The following is a 16,922-nucleotide window of genomic DNA, read 5'->3' as shown; positions in this document are numbered from 1 at the left end:
TGGAAGTATTTTAAAAACATGCGTCGGGTCAGGTACGTATCCCTAAATGAGTATTGCATCGAAAACAGGTTGAATGAATCAATTTAAGTTAGTTCATGTACTGATCTAAATCTTAGCCGGACCCATCCGTGAAACGGATCCAGTCGCAATGCAAGCACAAGCACCATCATCAGGAACATGTCATCTCCTGAACGAAGGGAATGTTCCCTCCCTCTCTCTTTCATACTCGATAAGAATGCTAATCTGACGTATGACCTCGATAAGATGCGCACAAGTCCAAATCAAGATCATCCGATGCGTCACCTCGCGCTGTCTCCCATGCAAAGCGTGGAATTAAAGACATGAACTTTACAAGCAATTGGCGAGGAAAAAGGAAAAATTCCCTGTTTTCGAGAGACTTCCGTTTCCGCATCTAATACGAGGAAACCCCCGACCGCCGAATTTTGACTCTAGTTGTGTTTTGAGCTTCACGACGGGACTTTCACTTAATGTTTGGACACTTCAATTTTCAACTTGAAAAATATGCAAAATAGTCAGAAATTGATTTTTTTTTTTTTAACTTTTTCAAGTGACTTCAAATCAACTTTTGAAGTAAAAAAATACTCTAAAACTAAAAAAAAAAAATGAAGCTGCTTCATCAAACGAATTTTTACTCTAAAAATTACATTATAAAATGAATTTTTGTTCTCAAAATACTCTTAGAGTAGAAATTTTACTGTATAAATATTGTCATACGGGCCCTAAGAATCTATTCGTCCAACGAAACTGATAAAAGGCAAGTTGCTTCCGACACACACAAAAAAAAAAAAAGGTTGGAAAGGGCCAAAAAAAAAAAAAAAGGAGGAGATGCAAAGGGACTTTTTGAAAGGGACAGCAAAGCAAAAAAGGCGTTGAGGTGGAGCACGTGGTCGAATAGATAGACGACGAATTTCAACACTACATGGACCTTCATTCAAATAATTCGTGTGCCAGCTCTCAACCATCCTCCACACCAAACTCTTCCAAGTTTGACCCCCCCCCAAAAAAAAAAAAACTCTTCCAAGGAAAAAGTCAAGATTAAAAGGAAAAAAGAAGAAGACAAATTTGGATTTTTTTTTTATTTTATTTTTTTGCCGTTTGACCCGATAAGTGATTAGAAATTCCGGAAAGCTTGCCAAAGTGGGGTCGTGGTGATAAAAATGTTTTCTTTGGGTGGTTGGAAAGAAAGGGTCGGGGGGGTGAGAGATCGAGCGGTGGTGGTGGTGGTGGTGGTGGGGTACTGACTATTTGGGGCAAAAATTGAGTGGGCATCATCACGTTCTATGCCTCGCCTTGAAGACACGCGTCCTTCCTCTTTTTCACCCGGGCCCCCCCAAAAAAAGGAGGGACAACCCAAAAAAAAAAAAAAAACACTTTTTGTAGAGAAACCTAAATAAAGAATTTATAGATTGTTGTGACGACCACCACAATACTTGATTACGGATTTCTCGTGCCTTAAAATTATATACACGTGTCCTCTTTCTCTCTACCAACCGTTTTCAAATATAATATCAAAGACATGTTTTGCCCCCCTTATCAAATTTCACTTGTCATTCCTAATCCGCTTTGCACGCGAGATTTATATGCTCCTTATATAGACGAGGATTTTCATCACTTATTGATTCAAACTTTTGAATCTAAACTTCCGAATAGATGGCTTAGTGGGTTTATGAAAGTTATGGAAAATATCTTCACGGTCTTTTCTTCTCGGTAGAAATAATATCTCAACGATCTTGAATGACCTAAATCCATGGATGTTTCTTTTTAAAAAAATTCAAGCTATTTGATACCAAATAAATAGGAAAGATTTGAAAATGTTGAAGACAAAAAGAATTAAGGCTTTGTTTGCTCGGCGAAAAATATGACGTTATTAAAAAAAAATCATTTTCTAGGAAATTGATAATATTTTTTGGTGTTTGACCGAGGCCTGGAAATGAACTGGAAAAATATCTTTCTTCTTTTGGTAAGTAAAATCTTATTTGATTTTTTGCATCGTGGTTTGGTTGAAAAGTGCTGACATGGAACCAAAAGTCCTACGTGTTACTCCCGGCGCTAATGCAAACAATTTTTATAATTTGAAGAAGTAAACAATTTTTTTTGTATTTCTTAATAATTTTTTTTATGTTTGTTTCTTTTCTTTTCTTTTTTTTTTTTCGATTTTCATTCTTCCTCTACCGGTTGTCGTGCCCCGGCAATAGCCGGCAATAGGCCATAGGCGAGGGCCGACCTCGCCGAAGGAAGAAGTAAAAAGGGAAAAAATAAAAAATAAAAAATAAAAATAAATAGAAAAGAGAAAAAATCAAAATTGTAAAAAAAATTGGGAACCGAGCACGGTTGTCGAGGAGCCGGGGCTCGGCCTCGATGTTACTCGGCTTGACATGCCAAGCAGAGGCACCGATATCTTGGGCCTGACCTCGATGGACCTAAGCACGGCGGTCGAGGTCTCAACTATGGCCTAGATCGACCCATGCCAACGTGTAAAGAGTTCCGAGCCCGGCCTCGATGGATCCGAGCTTAGGCGTCGAGGACTCGGGCTCACTGCCAAGAGGCCGAAACAAGCATTGGGGTTCCGTATTTTCGGTTGTCTAAAGAAAAAATCATTTTCTTGAATTTAAATTTCAGTAGGAAAATATTTTTCGTTAATTAGAAAAATATCTCATGTCGACTCATTTTCGATTCAAACGCCAGAAAATGAGGAACATGTTTTCCTAGTCCGCAAAACATGAGCCTTAAAGAAAATTCACGATCCAAAATCTATTATTTCTCGACGAGGGTTTTTTTTTTTTATTATTGTTCTTTGAATTTGCTTCTTTTTTCTTTTTTTTGGGACATAGGAGGGCTATTAACAATTGCTTTTAGTGCGAAAGGAAAGTTGTCTCCCTGGTGGGAGGCCCACAGCGGCACTTATCCGTGCAAATCGAGTGACTTGAGAGTCAAATGCTTATTTTAAGTTTGACCGATGGTGCTCCATTCTAACGGATGGCTCCGTCGTCGCACGCTCCCGGCGCCTAAATTCGGGAAAGAGCTTGCAAAATTTGAAGTGTATGACGTCTCCGAGGTGAACTTATGGGATTCGTATGTGCATGTACGGTTGAATCGGATGCGCCCGAAGAATAGCCCCGGTGCAATTCGAAGGTTTTCTTGAATTGGGCTCGCACTAATTGAGACGATGCGATGTTCGACTTGATTATGAGTTTGTACGCAGGAAATAGCGATGATAGCATTTTATTCAAAATCGATAAGTAACTACTACGGGGACGGTACAATTTCAATAGTCGATTCACACATTATCATAACGTGTTTTGCATAAAATATTCTTTGATTGGAAGATCGCGTGATCATAAATAACTAATAGTACATCATCACCGTATGTTATGCATAAAATACTTATTGATTGGGAGATTATATGATTAGGAATAACCGACAGTACTATCAAAAGTTAGTAGCTTTTTTTCTGAAACTCATCATTCAATGCAGAGTTGAGGATCGATGACGGTAGAACTCACCCATTTCGGTGATACAAGTTACGTACACTGTCTGAAGTTCCTATTTCTAGGGTTTTACTAGTAGGTCTACGGGCGGGCTTTACAGTGCCGACATCATCAATCAACCCCTGGAACCTTGCGAGAGGCTCGCGAAGTTCGAAGTTGGACCTTTGAGTTTGAGAGTAGCGTTGAGTTATTTGAAGTTAGGAAATATCTACTCTCTCTCTCTCTCTTTCCAGTGCCGACATCATCAATCACCCCCGGCCGCCAATGGTAATCCACCAACCTCCTCGAGGAACTGCCGCCATTGCATCCACATCTCCCACTCTCTATGTCTACACGCGCGCGCGTTGCAGCTACTTGATGAAGGTTTACCTAAGTCGTTGGCCTCCAAGAATCTAATCTACAACCTACAGTTGTCTCGAACCACGACTAATCTTGGATCAAAAGCAATATCCAACGGACAAAGGAAAAAAATATAAACAAAGTCCTAAATCTATTGTAATCGTGTCAATTTAATTGTAAATCTTTTTTTTTACCTATTCAATCATAAGCATTTTGTAATTGTGTCATTTCAGTCCATCCGGCGAATTTTAGCCGGCAGCATTGACGTGGACGGGCGACTCAATATTTTAATATATTTTTTAAAAAAATTTCTTTATTTTATTTTATTTTTCTTTTTCCTTTTTTTTTTCTCTCCCCCTCTCCTCCCTACCTCTAGCCGATCGCCGAGGTCCGGCGACCGGCCAGAGACGTGGCCGAAGAGGCCAAGCCTCGCGCGGTCATGGAAGGGCTCGACCTTGTCGGCCTAGATCTAGGTTTGTGAGGTCGAGCCTCGCCCGACAATGGCAAGGCTCGACCTCGCTGTCGCAGCCTCACCTGACAACGACGAGGTCAACCCTCGCCATGGCCGGGCTCGGCTTGGCCTCTCTAGTCGCGTCTTTGGCCGGTTGCCGATCGACGACATGCTGAACTTAGGGAGGGGAGGGGAAAGAAAAAAAAAGGGGAAAAGAAAAAAGAAAAGAAAATTTGTAAAAAAATTATTAAAAAATTATAAAAAATTCAAAAAATATTAAAATATTAGATGGCCGGCCGGCCGACGTCCACGTCGGCGTCGGCAGGCCAAAATTCATCGGATGGACTGAAATAACACAATTACAAAAGGTTTAGGACTGAATCGGGAAAAAAAGGATTTAAGACTAAATTATCACAATTACAATAAGCTTAGAATTTTTTTGGTAATTTTCCCCGAGACACAAATCTAGCAATCGTATAGGTTGAGATAATAGATGCTGGTGAAGGTACACCGACTGGATGAAGATTATGCTCCCATTCCCTTAGTTTCTGAAAGAGAAATGCTTTCCTGACAATACTGTTAGGGACGGTACAATTTCAATCGTAGATTCACACATCATCATAGCATATTTTGCATAAAACATTCTTTGATTGTGAGATCGTGTGATCATAAATAACTGACGGTACATCATCATTGCTTGTTTTGCATAAAGTACTCATTGGTTGGGAGATCTCCCGGTCGGGAATAACCAACAGTGAGGCTAGTAGCTTCCTTTCCGAAACTCGTCATTCAATACGGAGTTGAGGATCAATGACGGTAGAACTCACCCGTCTCGAGAAAACAAGTTACATACACTTACTAAAGTTCCTATTTCTAGGGTTTTAGTAGTAGGTCTACGGTCGGGCTTCGGCACATTCAAGTTTTGCGGCAAGAAATTTTATTTGTGGGCGTTAAACTTTCAACAAGATCATATTTTCTGATCCCTTCTTTGGCCAAAGCCACGAATCTCTCAACACACTTCTCTTGCGTCTAGCGTCTAGCAAAATTCTCCTCCCATTTCTCTCTCCGTCTCCCTCTCTCTATGTGAGCTGTAACTGCTCCTCCCATTTCTCTCTCTTAAGACGCAGAAAATCACGGGGAACAACAGAGAGCCAGAGATGCATGAACTCTCAGACCGAGACGCCGCGGACTCGGCTTGTTCGCTCACTCGTCATTCATTTCATTTGGCACCCTTTCCATGAATCCTCCCCCACCTTCAAGGGCCGCCACCTGGCGCCCTCCCACTCCACGTTTCACTCCTCCAGTGGGTTGCTCCCGGTGACGTGGCGCGCCACTACGTTGGCCACCTCCTATTCCTCCATAAATAGCCCCCTCGCTCTCCGACCCTTGGGTCTTTCTCCATCTCCTTCCTCTCGTCTTCTTGGTTTCTTTCTTTTTCTTGGTGGGTTTCGGTTTTCAGCTCCCGGGTCTTCACGTTTCTGCAAGTGTTGCTTGTGTTCTTCGCGAGACAGAGACAGTAAAAAAGATGCCACTGTTTGTTGTTGGTGGTGGTGGTGGTGGTGAAGAAGCACGGACCGAAGACACCTCCACGCAACCTCCTCGGGATTCACGTGACTTGCCCGCTTTAATGTCTTCTTGTCACCCCATTTCTCTCCAGGTAAAATATACTTCGCAGGTTCGAAACCTGCGAAAAGCTCAGTCTAACTCCTCTTGACTCGTTCCAAACTCACTCGGCCCCTCCTCCGCCTGTCTCTGTTTTTCCTGTCATGCAGTTCGTGGACGTGAGCTACAGGGTCAAGATAGATGACCGCCAAGGAGGCAACATCAAACGTATCTTCGGTCAGTCCACGCCCCCGCCCCACGGCAGCGCCACGGCACCGCCGCGCGAGCGAACGATACTGAAGGGGATCACCGGCACAGCGTCACCGGGGGAGATCCTGGCTATCCTCGGTCCGTCGGGGAGCGGCAAGTCGACGCTCCTCAACGCCCTTGCAGGGCGGCTCCGCGGTGGCCTCTCTGGGACGATCATTGCCAACGACCAGAGGCTCGGGCGGTCGATGCTGCGGCGGACTGGGTTTGTGGCCCAGGACGATATTCTCTACCCACACCTCACTGTGCGGGAGACGCTCGTGTTCTGCGCGCTCCTCCGGCTCCCGCGGGCGCTGGGGAGGCTGGAGAAGGTGGCGGCCGCGGAGGCGGTGATCACCGAACTCGGGCTGGCCAAGTGCGAGCACACCATCATCGGGAACAGCTTCGTGCGGGGGGTGTCGGGTGGCGAGCGGAAGCGCGTGAGCATCGCCCACGAGATGCTGGTGAACCCTAGCCTGCTGGTCCTCGACGAGCCGACATCGGGGCTGGACTCGACCGCAGCACACCGGCTGATGGCCACACTTGGGTCGCTGGCTCAGAAGGGCAAGACAGTGGTCACGTCGGTGCACCAGCCGTCGAGCCGGGTCTACCAGATGTTCGACTCGGTGCTGGTCCTGAGCGAGGGCAGGTGCGTGTACTTCGGGAAAGGTCGCGACGCGGTGAGCTACTTCGGGTCGGTGGGCTTCGCGCCGGCCTTCCCGATGAATCCTGCCGACTTCCTTCTCGATCTCGCCAACGGTACGTACGTAAGAAACTTTAACTGTTTTGCTCCTTTCTCGTTGTTGTTATTTTTGCATCGATCGATTATTTTGGTTGCATTAACAATCAGTAACCATCGAAATTCTCGAGATCGCATAAATCGTCGCAAGTGACCAGATTCCTGTCTTGGTGAGATCTATGTAGACTTAATATGATTTGTGCCCACATGTTATAATCAAGTAATTATTCATGATCCGTGGCAAAAAGATTGGCCAAAGTTTCAAGTTCGATTGACTTAATCGTCCATGGAGAGGAAGGGAGAAAGCAAATGGGCTTTCTTTTGGCCTTTTCCTTTCCACAGTTAAATTCACTTAGAAAGAGTTTGGTTAGGCAATAGATTTCTACGTAATAAGACTGTAAGAGACTCATGACTCGTTAGGGTTCCACAGCGATGATTCTTACAAATTGGAGATGATGGATGGTGGTGGATCATGGAGCCCCTTAAAGTCGATGTCTTTCTTCTTTCATGAATAGCAAGTACGTGTGGGCTGTGGGCAACATTTATCGATTGGTTCAATTAGCTTTTTTCGGTAACTTTTCGAGACGATAATTGGAGGTACTATCGTACTTCAATCGGGACGTATGTGCAGTTTTTGGTACGCCCAAAAATGGCGCTATTAGAAAGGGGTCATACGAAATAAGTCGACCCCCTTCTCATAAAAGGCGGGTACTCTTGGCGTTTCGTGGTCAGCTAACTTTCGAGGCGGGGCCTTCTTGCTTTTCCCTTAGCATGTAGTGTCAACCTTGATGCATTATATGATGTCTCACACCTTCTAATTCTTGTTTAATTGAGAAAAATCTCAACTTTGCTTCGTAAACAGCGGGCATTTTCACACGTTTGGTGCGTTTTGGATGAACAATGTTAGGCACATTTGAAATGGTCCGTATTACAATTTGGGATACTAATATCAAGTGGGACTATGAGTGGACGGCAAAATGTTGAACATCTGATTAACAATTTAGTCACAACTTTTGATATGAATCAATCTTTACTATTTGCCACTTTAAATGTGGATAGGATGTGCAATTCGTTCCTTTTCCTCTCGTCATTATCGCCTGTCCCTCATGTAGGATAAAAGCACATAGCCTAGGGCGTTCCTTTCGAGTCGTCACTCTTTTTATTATTATTATTATTATTATAAGTTAACCTCTCTTTTGAAGGCATTGACATAATGATGATCTATGAAAATCACCGATAATCGTTGTTTCTTCGAAAAATAATTTAATTCGATTCTCTTTCAATAAATTTTGGGTCGTTGTGGATGATGTTTAATCAGACTTTTTTAATTGAGATGCACAATTAAGTAATATTAGTATTGTTTTTGGCTTATGTGTAGGTTTCACGTAATTTTATTTAGCAATTACCTCGGACCATGGTTTTACTATGTCTTATATTTGCCCTTCCTGTCATTCCTAAGTGAAAGGGCACTTCTTGAGTGGCCAAGTCACACATCCGGAGAAGCAGCAGCAAATTATTTTGACTTTTCAACGTGTGGCATTAACTTTTACCATGTTCTCGTTGTCAGAAAAAAAAATAAAAACAAATTATATATATGTATATATATTCTGGGTTTTGCCAAATAAAGTTTTGCTTTAAGAGACGTTGGATTCCACTTGTCTAATTTTGAACCCAATAGAAAATGAGACTACTGTAGCAAAAGGGGTTTCCAATCTAGAGAAAGCGTCTTCTTTCCACCTTTCTTCTTGCTTCCTCCTAAAAGATTTTGATGTTCTTTCGTCGCACTAAAAACTGGGAAGAAGTCGAAGAGGGACACGTGTAGGCAACCCTTTTGCCCCCTTCATCCTCATCTTGTTGACGCCTAGGTGAGAAAAGATGCACATATTCATCTCAATGCGTCACTTCCTGCACCATATATGATTGTGGGTCAAGCATTAGATTATAATGTTTCTTTTTCAACCTTCCTGTTACCCAATCTGCACCTTTGGACGATATTTTTATTGCCTTATGGTATCATTACTCGATTGTTAGTGCTAAATTCTGAGTGTGGGGGCCCAAAGCTTTTGGCCATAAGTGGCAGCACCAACAGAAGTGGACTCCCACCTGAGACCACCAACACTGGTCAGCTTTGAGCCGCTCAAGCAATGGTTTTTTTTTTTCGTGGGTTGGGATATGCCCAATTACGTTCTTAGTACGACAGGACATGATCGTCCCCGAAAAACCTTTTAGATTTAGCCTATTGTAATAATGGTGGGGGGTTGTCGACTTTTATTAAGAATTCCAAAGTGCGGTTCTGTAATAAAGAAACGGAAGCAGGAGCTAGTGCTGGTAGAGATAAAGATCTGCCCACCATCGTGCGTTGCGTGCGTGTACGTGCTGCGAATCATTGCGGCGAGTCTCCTTGAATTTAGGTATGGAGGTGGTGGTGATGTTAATTTGGCCTCCCCTTCGGACATATAATAGCGGCTTCGATTATCACGAGCCGAAGACATTGTGTTGGATTTCAAAGTCTTGTTTGGTCATATGCAGTCTTAAGTTGCTCGTGATGAAAGACCACAATGTCATGTCCCGTTCCGATAGTACAACGTGAAAGCCGGTTGGGTCATGACGGGTTTTGTTTGGTTGATCCGGGTTGATGGAATGGGGTTTCGAAGTAAGTGGACCAGACCCATCGACCCGGGTAGTCTTGCCGTTTTATTTGCTTTGGAACTAGGAGGAATGTTTGGAAGGATCCACCTGTTATCGTATTCGATGTTCATTCCGAGTGATGTAGTGAAAACATGTGCCATGATGCTGATCGTTTTAGTGTTGATATTGATGCAGGGGTGTACCAACTCGATCGAGCGATCGAAAGAGAGAACCCCAACATCAAGCAATCTCTCGTCGCGTCTTACAACACCGTGTTAGCTCCCATGGTCAAAGCGGCCTGCGTGGACGTTTCGCCCATTCGAGCAAAAGGAAACGCGGCCGAGGGCGGAGGCCATTCTCTGCCACGCTGCCGAACCGGCGGTAACTTCACCACCGGCGTCTCCAATTGGTTCAACCAATTCAGCATTCTTTTCCAGAGAGGCCTCAAGGAGCGCAAGCACGAGGCCTTCAATCGACTCAGAGTCTTCCAAGTCATCGTGGCGGCACTGCTGGCGGGCCTAATGTGGTGGCATTCGGACTCCCAGAATATTCAAGATCGGCTCGGCCTGCTCTTCTTCATCTCGATCTTCTGGGGGGTGTTCCCGTCCTTCAATTCAGCGTTTGCGTTCCCCCAGGAGCGCGCCATCTTCGTGAAGGAACGGTCTTCGGGGATGTACAGTCTCTCCTCCTACTTCATGGCGCGAATTGTCGGGGACATGCCCATGGAGCTCATACTACCCACCATCTTCCTCTCCATAACTTACTGGATGTCCGGGCTAAAACCCGAGTTCGGCACATTCGTCTTGACGCTGCTGGTCGTGCTCGGCTACGTCCTCGTATCTCAGGGCCTCGGCCTCATGCTAGGCGCGGTCATAATGGACGCCAAGCAGGCCTCTACCATAGTCACGGTCACAATGTTGGCCTTCGTGCTGACCGGGGGATTTTACGTGCACAAAGTGCCGTCCGCCTTGGTCTGGATCAAGTACGTTTCGACCACGTTTTACAGCTACAGGCTCCTGATCAGCATCCAGTACGGGGACGGAAGAGGCATTTCCTTGATGCTGGGTTGCGGCCGAGATGGGAATTCATACAGCACAAGCTGCAAGTTCGTCGAGGAGGACATCGGAGGGCAGGTTCGGCCCGGGGTGTGCGTCGGCGTCTTGCTGCTGATGTTTTTCGGATACAGGTTGTTGGCGTATCTCGCCTTGCGACGGATCAAGGCTTGAAAGAAACATCAGCTACCGCCAAGGCCAGAGTGTACAAGTATTTCCGAGCCGATTCAGGAGGGCCCTTTTAGAATTTAGCTTCTGCTGAATTGGCAGGCTGATTGCTGCTGTGCAGGCTTAACGATTGCACTGGCTCATTTCCTGTTCTCTTCTGGTCTTTCTTCTTTTGTGTTTTCAGTTTTAATTAGGATTTGGATTCAAGCTGACAAGAGTTTAGAGGCAGCATAAGAGCAGCTTCATTGCTCGAGCAATTGTAAAGCATCATGAGATGTCAGAAAGACAAACTTGTGGTGATTCATTAATCTTTATAGCATCCTCTCTCGCGTTCTTTTTGAGTGGTCCGACGTGAATATCCATAAGACAATTTGTGATTAAATCCGTCTATGCACAACCACGTTTCGAGTCAGAAAGTCCAGACAAGAAAATCGGTGCCAAATTCTAGTTAATGTCGCAAAAACCAAATACGGTTTAAAGTTTTTTCGAACATAAATCTCAAGTGACTTTGATTTTCTTTTTATGAAATCGATTGCTACCGCACTACTTTGTTAATCTTTGCGCTCTTTGAATAGTAACACGTAAGCAAATATGTTTGGCATTACATATTACTTTGTCAATTCCAATCAAGAAATTAGTATTAACTTGGTTGATTGCAGTGACAATGCTTCCAGTATATTTATCGTGGGAATTTTCCTGCTTCCGCCTAATCAGGTTTTCAAATCTGATCCACTCTCTAGAGGAAGGGTACAAGAAGCACTGATCAGTAAAATGTCTATCACATTGCTGCTTTTCAAACTATTCCATTCCCCCGGTGCCTAAGTACGTCGTTCTCGGCTTGTTTGCATAATTTCATCAATGATAAATTCACAGGTATGCGCTAGAATTTAGCGCGGATTTGAAGACTTGTTGGGCTTTGCAACTTCTCTCCGAGATTTCTTGCTAATCGAGCGGCGGTCAATGCTTTAAGAAGCTCGGATCAATTCACATGGGATGCTCGCGCCCTTGTCATGAAGTGCAAGGACATGTTACTCTCTCTCTCTTTTCTGAACGTTCGGATAGCTCATTGCTTTAGAAAGGCCAATTTAGTTGCGGATTGGGTCGTTAGTGCCCGTAGCCGTCGCGGAGTTGACAAATCATGTTAATAGGCAGAGACTTTAATTATATAGATGTTTGATGGCGTGTGAGAAATTTTACCATCCAAGGAGTGAGTGTAGAGCGGATTCCACCGGTAAAAAAGGCTCTTCTAAAGCTCGATGTAAATGGAACTATGGAAGCCCCCCCACCCCTGCCCTAATTGAGACCTTGTCGTGCTTAGAGAAGAGGCCTAATCTTTGGGCCTAGATTGAGGGTTGCAAAACACATTTGGCCCAGTTGACTTAGGTCCAAGTAGCCCATTGTCCCAGTGAGGTCAAATCAATTAGTTGATTGGATTATCAAAAGCCTAATCGCTTGTCTCTTTGAGATACTTTATGTTCAGAACCCATCAATCTTTTTCTGAAAAAGTTGTATCGATCAACTGAACAAGTGTTCGACCAAAAAAAAAACAAAAAAAAACTGAACAAGTGATGTACATCGACGGACCACTAGGTCAGAAGAACTTGAATAGTTAAAACAGCTTTAGAGGTATTATGGATTAATGTCGTGAAGAACTCTAAAATGATACATTCAGGAGATAAATTTATCCTAAAAAAAATTTTAATCACAAAGATACAAATTTGTCCACTTATGACAAATTTACTCTGAAATAATTTTTTGATGATCAAAAACCCTAAACTGGCATACTTATTATAAATCCACCCCCTGTTAGTTTTTACTATATTAATATCACAAAAAATTCAAGTTGGTGCATTTGTCACAAACGAAAGATAAAAATCCAAAATTAGTACACTTGTTAATTGTTATGTGTCATTTAACTCAGTAATTTGACGGTAAAATTTAACGGAAACTAACGGAAGGTAAATTTGTCACGGATATATCGGTTTGGATTTTTTTTTTATGATAATAAAATAATTTAAAATAAATTTATCATAAATATCCAAGCATTATGTTGACGTGTCCTTCACCTGTGCGGCCATGGACAGTACGCCCTCGTCAAGAAGTTCGGACCAAGGCAACCAGCGAAAGATGGCCTCCTCGGACGGCAACGGCACGTACATACGCGCGTTTTACGGTCTTAGACATCCGATGGATTTGATAGCTTCATCCCTAAGAATTCACGCAGAAATCACGAAGATCATCTCTTTCTGTCGTTCTATATAAAAGGGGCAGCGCGGGATGCGACCGAAGTCCAACATGCTGAGAATCACGATCGCGCCATTTCTCGTTCTTTTGTTATCGATCTCGGCATTCTCCTGGTTCGCTGTTTCCATGGCTGATCGGGAGGTGGTCGTCGAAGGCGGAGAGCCGTCGAAGGCGGAGGTCCACATCGTCTACACCGAGAAACCCGAGGGCGACGAGCCCGAGGCGTCCCACCTCCGCACTCTCGCCACTGTCCTCGGCAGGTCCATCTCCTCTCTCTCCTCTCTCTCTCTCTCTCTCTCCGATGCCTGATAGTGAGTTTAGATCGCGTGATTGATTGTGTTGCGAATGGCCGAGGTTGAATTTGACGGAATAAGGATGGGTTCGTGCGATGTTGTATTGACTTGGATTGGTTGTTTTGCTCTTCCCCCAATTTGGTTTGAGCCATGAAGCGTCGATTTGGAACCTAGTTAAATGTTATTCTTAGGGTTTAGGTTTTTCTCCCAGAATTCGTCTTTGCTTCCTGGAATTAACGTTGGTCGCGTGTGAATTCAGTGAGGAGGCCGCCAAGGAGTCGCTGTTGTACGTGTATAAGAACGCTGCCACTGGATTCTCTGCTAAGCTGACCCCAGAGCAGGTTGCTGAGCTCTCTAGTAAGTGTACTTAACTTTGCCTTCATTCGTGGAAGAATGAGCTGTATTGGTCTTTTGCCTCTCTTGAGTCAAAGCTGTATTGTAATAAGTCACTAAAGGTTCCCTTTTTCTCTTCCCCTTGAATAGTGAATGGAGGGTAGTGGCCTCACAATGTCATGACTGTTGTTCTGTGGTAATTATATCCCATTGAATTTATCTATATTGTAGTAGTCGCCCATGCATGTCTCAATGGAGTGAGCTTTGAATAATATAAACCTGAACTAGCTAGTTATATCTCTGGTTTTGAGGTGGGTTCCTTTAGTGGAGACCTTATTCTTTGATGTACCAAATTATCAATAACGTGAACTTTAGATGAAGATACTGTGCCCTACTGAATATGTTGCGTCATGTACTAGCTACATGATTGAAGATGTCATCATCACAGGTAGAAGATGTGCCTGAAAGACTTGATTTGATTCATTCCAACGAGAGCATAGATGTTTCATCTGGTAGTTCTTATAATTACAATATCCTAGTTCGGAATTATGTAACACATGAACCTGCTGTCTTTGGCATGATATTTGTATCCTCTGATTTGGTGCCCTTTGAATAAACAAGATGCGGCAGAATGGCTGGTATCCATTGTTTATGTTGACAACATGAACTTCATTCTGCTGATGTTAGATTCAATTTGCTCTAATGGCAGTGTTTAGAATATCATATTTAGATATATCTTTGCTCGACTTGTGGAAACTAGAGTTTTGCATCTCCCAGCACTAGCTTTCCCATGACGCTTGTTAGTTTTTGAAGTGAAGCCTTTGGAAGCTACTTCTCCCCTTCTCTTTCTTTGCGGTAGAATCCTGTTTCTTTGGTCTCAGCTCCTGAGAAATTCTCATTTTTCTAATCTTGTATGGCTTTTGAGTTGGTAACTCAGGGTTTTTGCGCACACACTGTAGTAGCCTTCACAAGGAGTCTTGATAGAAGATGCTTTATGAGGTAGCACAAAGCATCTATTTGACTTCTGCCTTTTGTTTTAATAACAATATAATGAGATGCTTTTCGGGTATTTGGTGGCATTTTGTTGGTGCAAATTGAAAAAAAATCTTCCAATTTTGGACTGTAGGATATAGCTGCTTTGCATTAATGAAATTCACAAGGTAAGAAGGTAAGGCAGTATTCTTGCTGGAGTCCCTAGTACAATTCTGCTGCTGACAATTGCTGAGGAAATAATTTGTATTTGGCAAGTTCAAGGGGGAAAACTTTGTTAATGTTACGTTTTAATCCAATATCAATTCTTTGTTTGCGTTGTTCGGTATGTGGTTGCCTTTTTATGGTCAAGGCCATACAGCAAGAATCTTGATTAACTGTGTATGACTGCTAAAAGCTTCTTGCGGTCAATATACAGAGACTGTCCATTTTGTTGTTGTTAGATTAGAGTTTTAGAGCGTCATTTTCCCATCCTTGTTGATGATTATCATGCTTGTTTTACAAAGCTATGCTTACGCTACTGTGCTTTCTTGATGTTCTGCAGAACAGCCAGGTGTTCTTCAGGTGGTTCCAAACATGAAACTTCAGTTGCACTCCGGACCTGGGAGGCTCCACTTGACTTAGAGCTTTTAACTTTCTATACCAGGCCAAACAATGCTAAAGGTCCTGGCTTTTCTGTTTTATGTAAATAAGTGTGATACAGGTCATGCCCTCTACTTCCAATAATATTTGGACATTTTACTCTCTCTCTCTCTCTCTCTCTCTCCTGCGTAGTCTCTATGATGTATTTGGCTTAGTCGGTTGTTGTGGCAATTAGAAGAGTTGCCGCTCTTGTGCTTGGCCTACCGGGTTTTGCATTGCGTTGCATCGCCGTTGAAGGGATGACTTGGAGACGATGAGCGTGATGCTGTAAATACATGCGGTCATGCTTACGTTTAGCTATGTCACGGTTAGCAATTTGGAATTTGGTGAATGGTGTTTAAAGTTTCCTGACACGCTTTGTTGTGCGCGCCAGTTATCTTTTCTTTTTGGCCGCGGACAAGATTTCTTTGTTTTCTTCTAGAAAGGATGCTTGTCGAGGACAAGTTTTTGTCCATTTTCTCTCTCTTCTCAACGGCACGTTACCGACTGTGACGAGGAATCTAAGGCGTCGGTTACCGGATTTCCCGATTATTTTAGGTGACACTTAAAGAGGGATTGGACTTTAAGCGAAGCCATCAACGGTGAGATTACACTCACTTCTATTCTTGAAGAAAAGACTAAAAAAGAGAGTATCGCATAAGCTATGCTTGTCCTCCTAGTTTAAGAATTTAAGGACGACGACCTATGTGCATCGCCGATTCAGCTGGCGCACATGCATTGTCCCTCTGATGGAATCGGTGAAAATTCAGGTGATTTGACTCGAGACAAAGAAATGAGAATTAATTTTCCGTACAATTATTGGCCAAGATGACTTTGAAAGGAGCACGTCTGACGTTTTCTCCTTAGCTAATGAGGGTTTATTATGTTTGTCAAATTAGGATTAGCCGTGTTAATCAATTAGATTAAGCACGGGTCATGACTAATGTTGAGTAGTTTCTCTAAATTAAAGGGTCGAATTAGTTTGAAGCCCTTATATCTTCTCTCATGTTTTGGTTATTGAACTCTCTTTTCTTGGCTTCATTTGCAGTTTGCAGGAGCTTCTCTCTCTCTCTCTCTCGATCTCGCTCTTGCTCTCCCCTCTCCGAGGAAAATAAAGGCAAACGGAGGCATGCAAGATCGTTAATTGATGGTCACATGTTCAAAGCTGTTGCACGATATCTAAAGCGATGTCGTTCGGGTTGGTTGGAAACAATTGAATTCGCCCATTCCAGTCATAGTTTTAAGTTGGCTTCTTCTGCCAAATCCATCAAGATGAACTACAATCTCCAGGAGATGAGTAGATTTTCCAGATTTGCTTCTAAAATGACTCATACTGGGGCCTCAAGCATACTTTTGATGAAAAAGTTATGCCGGTCATTAACAAGTACGTGCTTTGACGGGAATAAGAAAGAAGAAAAATCAGACAATTGAATGAGATGTGGGTGAAATTTGTTGCGTGCCAGATCACACTCTTAGAGTTTTTTTTTTTTTCTCCGCTATAGATTTATGTCCTTTTCTCGGTTTTAATCCATTTGAGTTCATCGTTTGACAATTTTTATACTTGAAGATAGCGCAATTTTTTAGTGATTCCTACTTTATATCATAATAAGGTCGAAAAAGACTAGAATAATTGTTGAACCCCATACCCGTGACGCTAGCGACTCACCCCCCAATCTTTTTACTAGCAGAGTCGCATGAACACAGACC

General features: G+C 43.2%; 2 protein-coding genes across 2 annotated transcripts; both read left to right on the top strand.

Annotated features, from left to right (window-relative positions):
• Positions 1 to 5,357: 5,357 nt before the first annotated feature.
• On the top strand, positions 5,358 to 11,053 carry LOC115738686 (ABC transporter G family member 25). The gene is made up of 4 exons (XM_030671395.2): positions 5,358 to 5,382; positions 5,709 to 5,956; positions 6,072 to 6,906; positions 9,710 to 11,053. The coding sequence occupies exons 2-4, from the start codon at positions 5,825 to 5,827 to the stop codon at positions 10,738 to 10,740; spliced, it is 1,998 nt and encodes a 665-aa protein (XP_030527255.1). The 5' UTR covers positions 5,358 to 5,382; positions 5,709 to 5,824; the 3' UTR covers positions 10,741 to 11,053.
• A 1,851-nt stretch (positions 11,054 to 12,904) lies between these two features.
• Positions 12,905 to 15,335, top strand: LOC115738608 (subtilisin-like protease SBT3.11). Its single transcript, XM_030671278.2, has 3 exons — positions 12,905 to 13,238; positions 13,531 to 13,628; positions 15,139 to 15,335. Exons 1-3 carry the CDS (start codon positions 13,012 to 13,014, stop codon positions 15,216 to 15,218), a joined length of 405 nt encoding a protein of 134 aa, XP_030527138.1. The 5' UTR covers positions 12,905 to 13,011; the 3' UTR covers positions 15,219 to 15,335.
• The last annotated feature ends 1,587 nt before the right edge of the window (positions 15,336 to 16,922 follow it).

The sequence above is a fragment of the Rhodamnia argentea genome, chromosome 2 (genome assembly GCF_020921035.1).
Source record: "Rhodamnia argentea isolate NSW1041297 chromosome 2, ASM2092103v1, whole genome shotgun sequence".
Taxonomy (NCBI): domain Eukaryota; kingdom Viridiplantae; phylum Streptophyta; class Magnoliopsida; order Myrtales; family Myrtaceae; genus Rhodamnia; species Rhodamnia argentea.
This window is presented reverse-complemented; position numbering and strand designations above follow the sequence as displayed.

What these genes read in the sequence shown, in the direction of transcription:
- LOC115738686 (XM_030671395.2), top strand. Translation starts at nt 5,825, where the DNA reads ATGCCACTGTTTGTTGTTGGTGGTGGTGGTGGTGGTGAAGAAGCACGG. An exon ending in GTCACCCCATTTCTCTCCAG is followed by an intron (nt 5,957 to 6,071) that starts GTAAAATATACT and finishes CCTGTCATGCAG; the next exon opens with TTCGTGGACGTGAGCTACAG. An exon ending in CCTTCTCGATCTCGCCAACG is followed by an intron (nt 6,907 to 9,709) that starts GTACGTACGTAA and finishes ATATTGATGCAG; the next exon opens with GGGTGTACCAACTCGATCGA.
- LOC115738608 (XM_030671278.2), top strand. Translation starts at nt 13,012, where the DNA reads ATGCGACCGAAGTCCAACATGCTGAGAATCACGATCGCGCCATTTCTC. An exon ending in CTCGCCACTGTCCTCGGCAG is followed by an intron (nt 13,239 to 13,530) that starts GTCCATCTCCTC and finishes GTGTGAATTCAG; the next exon opens with TGAGGAGGCCGCCAAGGAGT. An exon ending in GCAGGTTGCTGAGCTCTCTA is followed by an intron (nt 13,629 to 15,138) that starts GTAAGTGTACTT and finishes GATGTTCTGCAG; the next exon opens with AACAGCCAGGTGTTCTTCAG.